Source organism: Haliotis cracherodii, unplaced genomic scaffold (genome assembly GCF_022045235.1).
Source record: "Haliotis cracherodii isolate W230 unplaced genomic scaffold, xgHalCrac1.p SCAF_37, whole genome shotgun sequence".
In the NCBI taxonomy this organism is placed as follows: Eukaryota; Metazoa; Mollusca; class Gastropoda; order Lepetellida; family Haliotidae; genus Haliotis; species Haliotis cracherodii.
In genome coordinates this window covers 1,412,842-1,424,201 of record NW_027266294.1, presented here as the reverse complement: position 1 = coordinate 1,424,201, position 11,360 = coordinate 1,412,842, and the positions used below count along the sequence as shown (strand labels likewise).

The 11,360-nt window shown below is 42.8% G+C and overlaps 1 protein-coding gene across 1 annotated transcript; it reads right to left on the bottom strand.

The window, feature by feature from the left end:
* Window positions 1–522: 522 nt before the first annotated feature.
* LOC139477895 (ankyrin repeat domain-containing protein 50-like) lies at window positions 523–11,102 on the bottom strand. The gene is made up of 2 exons (XM_071260327.1): window positions 10,964–11,102; window positions 523–3,669 (listed from the first exon to the last, which is right to left on the bottom strand). Exon 2 carries the CDS (start codon window positions 3,631–3,633, stop codon window positions 1,429–1,431), a length of 2,205 nt encoding a protein of 734 aa, XP_071116428.1. The 5' UTR covers window positions 3,634–3,669; window positions 10,964–11,102; the 3' UTR covers window positions 523–1,428.
* Window positions 11,103–11,360: the final 258 nt, after the last annotated feature.

Here is an 11,360-nt window from a genome sequence, read left to right as displayed (position 1 = left end):
CATTTATCAGCATGTTCTCATGTTACGTGTCGATTCCCAAATTGAAACAATAAGTTAAAAAAGAATCTAGTGTGAAACATGTATTACATTTATCAGCATGTTCTCATGTTACGTGTCGATTCCCAAATTGAAACAATAAGTTAAAAAAGAATCTTGTGTGAAACATGTATTACATTTATCAGCATGTTCTCATGTTACGTGTCGATTCCCAAATTGAAACAATAAGTTAAAAAAGAATCTAGTGTGAAACATGTATTACATTTATCAGCATGTTCTCATGTTACGTGTCGATTCCCAAATTGAAACAATAAGTTAAAAAAGAATCTTGTGTGAAACCAACAAACAACCAACAAGTGGTATACAATCAGCAAATGTATTACAAAATTAACTAAGTTTACAAATCAACACAAATTACTGCCCAGCAATTATAATGGCAGTACACAATCGAATGGTACAATATTTAACTGCAAAATATATGATGGCAGTGGTGATAACAAAAGTCAGTGAGGACAGTATTTTCACCCAGCAGCGATTGTGATTAATGTTCCGAGATGGGCCTAGGCGGGGAATAGGGTGTGATCTTCACACGAAAGCTGGCCTTGATGTATTCTTAGATGACACATGTGTGAGAGATACGAGAGGCGTGCTTTTGTCCCCCTACATACCGTCTAACCAGCACTGAAAATGTCCACACAGTGCCCTTACCAGTCTAGCGGCATTAGAACATTACAGAATATTCTACATCAGTCCACGATATACCGGACGTTTACATACCACCCTTGCATCTAAATATAATAAGTTCCTAAAACTGTTTACATTAATCAATACTATATTCCTGACAACTGATCATTGTCCAAATACAATGCAATGAGCGTCTGCCGAATCTCAACAGAACAATGTAACACAGGCACAATCATTTTTCAACAATAAAGTACACTGCCACATAACACTCAAAAGATGCGACCTTTATTGACTACAAACAACATCTACAATACACGGCGGATATCTGCAACTGGACCACATGTGGGTGAGTCAGCAATAATACAGGGAACAAGTCTACAGAAAGTCAGCCAGACTCTAGAGGCAGACGGTGGCCTAAATCACCATTCACTCACATTCATCACCAGCAGTGTAGTTTCCACATTTGTGAGAGAGTCGCCCAAGCTGCCGCCTTAATCCCGTGATCGTGGTTCGAGTCCAAGTCTCGTTTTCGCTGTTATTGTGTTTCTTGGTTTAACAGCAATATGCCCGAACTTCTGTGTTTTGCCAAAGTGAATAACTTCCGGCTTTCTCCCCAAGCTGACACGTCGTGATATAAATTAAGTATTTGCTCCGCAGAGTAAAATTCCAAACGACTTCATATTGATTGTATGATTGTCCATAAGGTTAACGTATTATGCATATCACTCTGAGTTTGTCTGAAACTATTCAGTCACTTGTCATCTTGACCGTGGACGACAGTACACCCACAACAGCTTTGTGCTTTTTCTCTTTAGCTATCATAACTGCTGTTAGTCCTTGATTGTCCATCGCGTCCATGTCTGCAACGTCTTTCGACAGGAGATACGCCACCATGTCCGCATGTCCTCCACGACAAGCCACATGGAGAATGTTGTTACCTCCATCATCAACAAGTGACACGTCGCTACCCACACTCACAAGGAGTTCAAACACATCTTGGTGCCCCATCCATGCCGCTAACATCAAAGGGCTCCGCCCTTTCTTACCTCTGGCGTTGACGTCGACGCGTGTCGTCGAGAGAACGTGGAGCACCATCTTGACGTGTCCTCCCAGACACGCTGCATGGAGGATGGTGTTGCCTTCAGACGACCTGAGGTTCACGTCACCGCCTTCCCTCACAAGTAGCTCGAGTACATCAGCATGTCCAAACTCCGCTGCAACCATCACTGGCGTCCTGTCGTACTTACCTCTACTGTTGATAGCAACGACACCTTTGGAGATGATGTAGTTGACAATGCTCACGTCTCCACCCACACAGGCCTCGTGAAGGATGTTGTTGTTGTTGCTACTCACGGGTGACAAATCGCTGCCTTCAATTACAAGAAGCTCAAACACAGCGCTATGTCCCTTTAATACAGACATCATCGTCGCCGTTCTCTCGTTCGCCCCTCTGCTGTTGATGTCAACAATATTCATCAACAGGAGTAACTTTACCATCGACACATCACCTCTAGTACAGGCCACGTGAAGGATATTGTTACCGCCATTGGTCACATGCGACATGTCACATCCTTTCTGTGCCAGTAAGGTGACCACTTCCTTGTGTCCGCGTTCTGCCGCCATCATCACGGGCGAATACCCGTGGTTCCCGCGACTGTTGATGTCAACATGACGTCTAGAGATGACACACTGTACCATGGCCACATTGCCCCCGTGAGACGCCCAGTGAAGGATGTTGTTCGAATAAGCATCTTGGAGTGATGCGTCAGCACCCCTACTCACAAGCAGGCCAAACACCCCCCGACGACCCTTCCACGCGGCCACAATCAGGGGTGTTTTCCCCATGTCGTCTCTCCTGTTGATGTCAACTAGTTCCTCTAAGGGAAGACACTGCACTCTCTTCTTATCACCTACAGCATATGCCACGTAAAGGTTGAGCTCGTCAATATCCTGGAATGACACCCTCCCTCCTACCACAGGATCATGCACTGTTGAGGGTCGGGTCCAGCTGTTTCCTGGAGTGTCAGGGTGTCTTATGTCCCCTGCTGACACCGGGTGTCCCAGTTCACCTGATGCGTGTGTTGTGGTGCTTGTGTTTTCCATGTCACCCGTAGCACGTGGTATACCGCTCGTGTTTTCCATGTCACCCGTAGCACGTGGTTTACCGCTCGTGTTTTCCATGTCACCCGTAGCACGTGGTATACCGCTCGTGTTTCTCATGTCACCCGTAGCACGTGATATACCGCTCGTGTTTTCCATGTCACCCGTAGCACGTGGTATACCGCTCGTGTTTTCCATGTCACCCGTAGCACGTGGTATACCGCTCGTGTTTTCCATGTCACCCGTAGCACGTGGTATACCGCTCGTGTTTCTCATGTCACCCGTAGCACGTGATATACCGCTCGTGTTTTCCATGTCACCCGTAGCACGTGATATACCGCTCGTGTTTTCCATGTCACCCGTAGCACGTGATATACCGCTCGTATTTCCCATGTCACCCGTAGCACGTGGTATACCGTTTGTGTTTCCTATGTCACCCGTAGCACGTGGTATACCGCTTGTGTTTCCAATGTCCACCTTAGCACGTGATAAACCGCTTGTGTTTCCTATGCCACCCGTAGCACGTGGAATACCGCTTGTGTTTTCCATGTCACCCGTAGCACGTGGTATACTGTTTGTGTTTCCCATGTCACTTGAAGCACGTGGTATACCGTTTGTGTTTCCCATGTCACTCGAATCACGTGGTACACTGCCTATGTTTCCTGTGTGGTTGTCATTTAGTCCTATCCCCACTGTAATAGTGTCATTGTGTGGACGCTCAGCTGACCCCTCGTTTGCTATCCCGCCAGTGATGTGTTCTGCAGTGTAGGTTTGTCCTACGCCGCCTTGCACACGTCCCGCCACGTTGAGCCTCTCAATGTGGACAACCTCCTTGGAACAACACTGACCCATTGGACTAGAGGTCCCACACTGAAGCTTGGGGTCCTTCTGTAACAAACCAGAAACAAAACATCCTTGGTCAAACCGTGTGCGTTCAACTACAAGATGCCAATAATCAGATATGTGATGTTACACTTTCAGATTACCTTGGGGCAGTCTTTTTCCAACACAGGCTATCTTTACTAAAAGATTATTAATATTAACGTAACTTAGATGAGATAAAATGATATCGAATAATGCATTGATGTGAAGTGTATGATTTTCAGGTTTGTTCGTTTGTTGTTTGACGCCACACTCAGCAATATTTCAGATTTATGACGGCGGTCTGCAGATAATCGAGTCTTGACCAGACAATACAGTGATTGACATCATGGGCATCAATCTATGCAATTGGGATACGATGACATGCATCAACCAAGTCAGCGAGCCTGACCACCAGATCCTGTTTTTCGCCTTTTACGACAAGGATAGTTGCCTTGTATGGCGAGCATGGGTTGCCGAAGCCCGGATCTTCAAGGGTCTTACGTTTGTTCAGTCAGATAGGTTCTAGGTTACACATAAACGCATTCAAACCAGCTAGTACCAGGTTTTTTAATAGGTTTTACGATACAAAATGTATGAGACCTAGTGCTGATGTAACCCAAATTTCCTTCTGTTATATCTTATCTTAACATGTTATCTTACAACTCAATCATTCCTTGTATGGATGTGGCCGCCTGGCAGAACTGGGGAGCTGTGACCAGGGGAAGAGACAGTATAGAGAGCTCCGAGCAAAAGGACAATAAGGGTAATTTGTTCATGTTTGTAGCATCATATTTAAAGCTTTCAAGTCAGAACTTGAGTCTGAGTCTTGGTTTCTGTCACTGACCAAAACAAGCACGACAAATGTTACTGAACATGCCACACACATCAGAAAAATGCCATTCCAAACCCTATGACCATTTTGGCAGGAGTTTCTTTTTCTGTTTCCACCTTTCACATGTGAGAGCTGAATACAGCACTTGGAACCTGAAGCCAGCCAGCCGGACTACCGCCATTTAATTGTCACGTGCCCTGGCTTCCAGGCAGGCGCTTCCTTCGCTATGAAACAGATGACTGTGGTACCTTGTCTGTTTTACATATTTATTCTTTAGGATACATATTAATGGGTATATAGAGGATATTTAATGTGTTTTCTCAAATACCACTTTTATCTCATCGAGTGAAGTGGGGAGAGTCTAATATTTTCACTCGTGACTGCTATATAGCCAAATTTCCCCCGGAAAACTGGCTATATATTCATACTTACCACGGAAAGCACAATATATGGCCATATTTCCCACTCGGAAAATACACTATATAGCCAATTTTCCGCTTTGGAGTCAGATTTGCCCCATAATTAAACATATGTCTATTATCAAAAGTACCTAGATGTACAGTTGGCTGATGGAGTAATTTACAAGAGAAACCATGATTAAAATCTTGTTGTTTTTTTGCGCCATACATCCTTAATTCTAATAAATAGAGGATAGTTCATTTCGACAGTGAGATATGGCGGATCTGTCACTCGACAGATCAGATAAGCCTTTTGTCACTGACGAAATGAAATGTTTTATTTATTATATATTTATTTAGTAGGGTATGTGTTTTTTAATTTTTTTATTTTGTTGTTGTGTATTTGAGGTAAATCAGCGAATCTAAAATCTTCCAACTGTCTTCAGTAACAATACGTCTGTATGCAGATTCTGTTTAGTGCACAGGGTTGTGAACTGCAGGCTATGCTTGCGACAACACTTTTAGGACCTGTACTAATGTCAGCCCTTAGGTTAAATAACTAAAATAACTACAGTGGCTAACAAAAATCCAAGGATGCAAATTCAACAGTCTGGACTCTCTTTACAATCAACGTGTTTTAGAGCTTGCAAATAGAATTTTAGACCAACCAAATCACTTTTTACACCCTTGTTACGTTTTACCATCTGGAAGAAGATATCGTGTACCTTGTTTTAAATCAAATAGAGTCAAATCTTCATTTGTTCCCGTTAGTATTTTATTTTTAAATGATGAACCAAGTCAACCTGTCTCTTAATCATTGTTTAATTCTTATGTGCTAGTGTTAATCCATATTTTATCTTCTTTAATAGTGCATATTTTGTTGCTTTATGTTATGCATGTATGTTCTGTGTGTATGTTTGTTTGCATGGAGTGTTATGTAAGTTTGCATGGAGTGCTATGTATGAGAGCAGATATATGTGTTGGTCTGAAATTGTATTGTTCGTAATGAGTGTATGTATACTCTTTTCACTTCAAACATAATCCAAATTCCCTTGGGGGTAATAAAGCTTTATTCTAAAAAACACAATCGGGGCTCGAACCTGCGACCTCTTGCTCTTCAGCAGTGAAGTATTTACTAGTATTCAGCAACAGTTTATAAATAAGTTCTCTGGCACGAATAACAAGTGGTAAGTCGGAATCGTCTATGTTTTCAACACTAAAAGCTTCTTTTTAATTGAGACACGTTTAACTCAAATTTCTCTGTCAAATATGGCATGCAAGAAGTTCGCTTTTGCCATTGCTGTTTGATCAATGTTTGTTAGATGGTGCAGTAGGTTATGTTTTTTAATACTGCATCGAAAAATCTGAGGGATATAGGGGAAATTACTGCTATATAGCCATACTTCCCCTTGTGTTAAGGGGGGAAATCTGACTCTAAAGCGGAAATATGGCTATGTAGTCATTTTTCTCCGGGGGAAATTTAGCCATATAGCCTTTTTTTTCCGGGATGAAATTAAGCTATATAGCCCCTTTTCCGGGAGGAATTTAGACTAGGGGGGAAATCCCACTATCTGACACCGGCTTGAATTTTCCGAGAATTGAACTTTCCTAATTTAATTCATGACAGCAAGCAACAATGTTTTAGTTAAAATGTTCGGGGTTGTATAAATGTGTTTATGTCAACGTTCATACTTATCTGTGAGAAAATTTGATCAAATTTGGCGGATTTTGTAAGCCTGGAGAGCGCTCAGCTCATCGTTCGACATGGTCACAGTACTACTTGTATAATTATATAATCCTACGCCAATGAAATAATCGCTGTTTGAAAATGATTTCTGTTTTCATTTTAAACAGGAACGTTTAATTATGACAAACAAAAATGTCCACGGAACTTAATACTCGATATGAAATAATATATTTCGCATAACATATATTAACAGGGCTAGTTTTATTCACGAACTATATTCTTTTCGCAAACCCCCTTTATACGGCGGTGGTAAAGGGGCGACAGGGAGAACTTAGTAATTTATCAGACACTGTTTTCGAAAAAATATATAAATTGCAAGTAATAAATTCCAGTATTTCATTCATATGTATATAATAAAACATTGCATGCGTGACCTCATATATATATGCATACGTTGTATATCTATAGACTGCCGCCCCTCCCTTCACTGTACCGATCCAACACATTATGACTCTACTGAAGAATCAGCTTACAGCGGACTTTAACTATACATTCCCAGAAATACATAGAGGATTCATCACGAGTGTTTTTTAATATGGGAAATATCAACCGAGTCTTAGTTAATCGGTATTTGCCGAGCCTTTGGCGAGGCAAATACCGATTAACGGGACGAGGTTGATATTTCCCATATTAAAAAACACGAGTGATGAATTCTATTTATCATTTTCACATTTTTGCTTCCCAATTAAGGAATAATTGCATTAAACATTAACATCAGCAACTTGTCGAAATCTTACGTATAGATCGTGCGTAGTGATACATGTTTTCCATAGCCGTGTAAACCAAAATAAACAACCTCTTAACTCCTTTATGGCATATTCCTTCGCCGAGAAAAAAAGTTCCTCGGATTATTTTAAACAAAATACTTGAACAGACTTTTGCAGAATAATTGAAACTTTAATAACGGTAACAACAACGATTCTGTGTAATCTGATTATATCTCTGGTGTAACTTCACTTATAATATATAGTTTCAAATCAAACCGCTCTCTCACTTGAAGAATGTCTCGCGGCTGAGAGGTCAGAGTTAGATGCATTAGTCGGTGTCACTATCACTTTCGATGACAATCCGGCGTCTTTTGACTGGGACCGGGCTTGGAGGTTTAACGAGATTAATCGTTATGTTTCCACCAGTAATGTTGCCAGCAAACATAGTGTTGACACCACCAGAAACATGTATTATTTGAGACCGCTGACTGTGTTTTCTACTGTCGATTTGGACATTACGCGAGGGGCCGCTCTGCATGACGGGAGTTTCACCAACAAGCTGGGATGTCATAGTGTGGGATGGAGTGTTTCGTGAAATGATGTTGGATATTTGCTTGTGCTGGTCAGGATTGATATGACAGTAATTGTTCACAGAATGGATGTTTTTGTGGCCAGTTATCTGCATTATTTGATTTGGCGGAACATTATTGTCATTCAACTTTTGCACAAGGTGTTTGCGCGCAGAGTGATTTGTGAGTCGTTTCGATGTTTGGAGACTGGCGGCATCACACATGTTTTTCATGAGAGAGGAAAGTTTGTTTTTCCCAATACGATAGCGGATAAACCACTGATCGCCAGGTTTAGGCATACCTAAAGTGTGTGTGCCGATGTAAAAGGGATCGTCATCTCGACAGAAGTCGAGTGGACGCGTGGAGGCATACAACTTATACACATGCACAGGGCACCGAGAGGGATCAGCAACATTAGCCCACATTTTGGGCCTAACGTCGCGACAATCACGAGGATTCTCACTGGACCTATTCTTTTCTTGTCTCATGGACAGTTCAAGATATTCGTGATCGTCTCCATCAACATACAATGTGATGTCCCCCCAACACATGTTGTAGTGATCACTGAAACCTCTTAACCCGAAATGGATTGTGTTGTAGAGCCATAGACAGTTTATTATGCTCATTGGATTACTGATTCCAATGGATCCGGACTGCCACAGGGACTCGATCTCTTCATCACCAATCGGGTCGGCTCTCCTTGGTAAGTTGCCACGCCCTTCTTTCTTTAGTTCAATTTTTCTCCCCTTTAATACTTCCCGTGATCGTGAAAATTCTAAAGATGACGTGAGTGAATAGCCATACCCCCTTCGTTTTAGTGATCTCTCGATGCTGCTCTGAAAACCCGTGAGACTGTTTGGTTCATAATTTTCCCCATTTGTTTTTCGAACACTAATGAAAAACTTGCAGAGAAGTGTGTCTAGTTCGTTTGGGGGGATTTCGTGCATTTGGCGAAATTCATTTTGTACTTTTAGAAAGTTATCGAACAGTTTCAAGTCGTACAAAGTTTTCTTGGCTGTGTTTTTGTTTTGATTGTCTAGGATCACACCATCGATCATGCCGTCCTCAACAGCCACAAATCTTCCTTGGGCATCTTTCGGCTTTGTGTTCGTCGTCTGCTTCGCCGTGCTCGACGATGGCGTTTCGATGATGAAACTTTGGCCACAGGGAATTTTTGATAATCTGCCTTCATCACAGTCAAATTCAAATTCAGTACCATCAACCTGTAACCTGTAATATCCATTTGTCAACACGGATATCACTGTAGCACTTCCCCTTTGATCTATTAAAACATTGTCTCCAACATCAAAGGTATCCATGTTGTTTGTAAACACCTACTCACGTGCACCGGCGAAAAAAGTCCCACTTCCGGCTATCTAATTTGCATATCTAATCTGCATACTTATGTCATTGGGGTATGGCATACATGTTTTTATGTCATAAGCTTATGTCATGGATAAATGCTTTAGTTAAATGATAAATGTACATATCAGTGATTGCATTGGTATTCAAAATAATGGGGTCTCCGCGAAGCTATGTAAGGGGGCTTGGGGGCATGCATTAAGACTACATTAAGGGTGTGGATGACTTTCTGACAGTTACAGCGGGGGAGTGTGGATGACTTTCAGACAGATACAGCGGGGGAGCGTGGATGACTTTCAGACAGATACCGCGGGGGAGTGTGGATGACTTTCAGACAGATACCGCGGGGGAGTGTGGATGACTTTCAGACAGATACAGCGGGGGAGTGTAGAGGACTCTCTGACAGATACAGCGGGGGAGAGTGGATGACTTTCAGACAGATACAGCGGGAGAGTGTGGATGACTTTCAGACAGATACAGCGGGGGAGAGTGAATGACTTTCAGACAGATACAGCGGGGGAGTGTGGATGACTTTCAGACAGATACAGCGGGGGAGTGTAGATGACTTTCAGACAGATACAGCAGGGGAGTGTGGATGACTTTCAGACAAATACAGCGGGGGAGTGTGGATGACTTTCAGACAAATACAGCGGGGGAGTGTGGATGACTTTCAGACAGATACAGCGGGGGAGAGTGAATGACTTTCAGACAGATACAGCGGGGGAGTGTGGATGACTTTCAGACAGATACAGCGGGGGAGTGTGGATGACTTTCAGACAGATACAGCGGGGGAGTGTGGATGACTTTCAGACAGATACAGCAGGGGAGTGTGGATGACTTTCAGACAGATACAGCGGGGGAGCGTGGATGACTTTCAGACAGATACAGCAGGGGAGTGTGGATGTCTTTCAGACAAATACAGCGGGGGAGTGTGGATGACTTTCAGACAGAAACAGCGGGGGAGTGTGGATGACTTTCAGACAGATACAGTGGGGGAGCGTGGATGACTTTCAGACAGATACAGCGGGGGAGTGTGGATGACTTTAAGACAGATACAGCGGGGGAGTATGGATGACTTTCAGACAGATACAGCAGGGGAGTGTGGATGACTTTAAGACAGATACAGCGGGGGAGTATGGATGACTCTCCGACAGATACAGCGGGGGAGTGTGGACACAAATATTACTACTCTTGACAAAAGTATCCTAAACGTTTGAAACAAGTAATGATATAGGATTTCTCTCGTCCATACCACTTATCACATTTCATCAGAGAGCTGGTTTCTGATAAATGCGTTGTCTGGATAAACTGCCTGTTGATACGGCATGTATATATATGGAGGACGGTTTCCGTGAACAGATAGACAAAGGCAGGAAACAAACACTCACACATAACCTTGCACTGAAGATGTCCATATAAGGTCAGGGCGGAAATAGAAGTTAAAAATACTTTATAAAATGACAATACACCTAAATCAGGACAATATTTTTAAGATTTCAGGCTATCACAGTCTTGTTTGCACACGACAATAATAAACCGAGGCGGGTACAACTTCAAAAGGTGACATCACGTGCAGTTCTAGTGTAGTTAGGTCATGGTGACCCAGGTCATTCCGCCCTGTCTCTTTCCCCGGAGTTATAATAATGTATATGATAATGAAACGGGTAGATACAATGAGACAGACACTTCGGCCTAGTACTTACAATGATGTACGCTAGCCCGTACGTCGGTTACAGTATCGTCATCGTGACAACGACACATCACGCCAACATAGTTCATACAGTGTTACATCCTGTGACATCGAGTTGAACGTTTGTTCATCCGGAGATCGCAGCTAGTCCATGTACGTCGCCAGGCTGTGGCATGTCCAGTTGGAGGGGGAAGGCTGTGCAGAGTTATGCCCCTTAGATACTGGGAGCCACTGATAACAGTGGGTTTGTCTGCGCCATAGCCGTGCTCTCCGTGTTAACCATGTAGCTAACGTGTCTCTGGGATATCGAGTGGTACTTGTTCATTTTTTAAATAAATTTTGTAACCCCGATATTTGGAGCGTAAACGAAAGCTTGCAAACAGACGCGTACAAGAAGCTGGCAACGATAT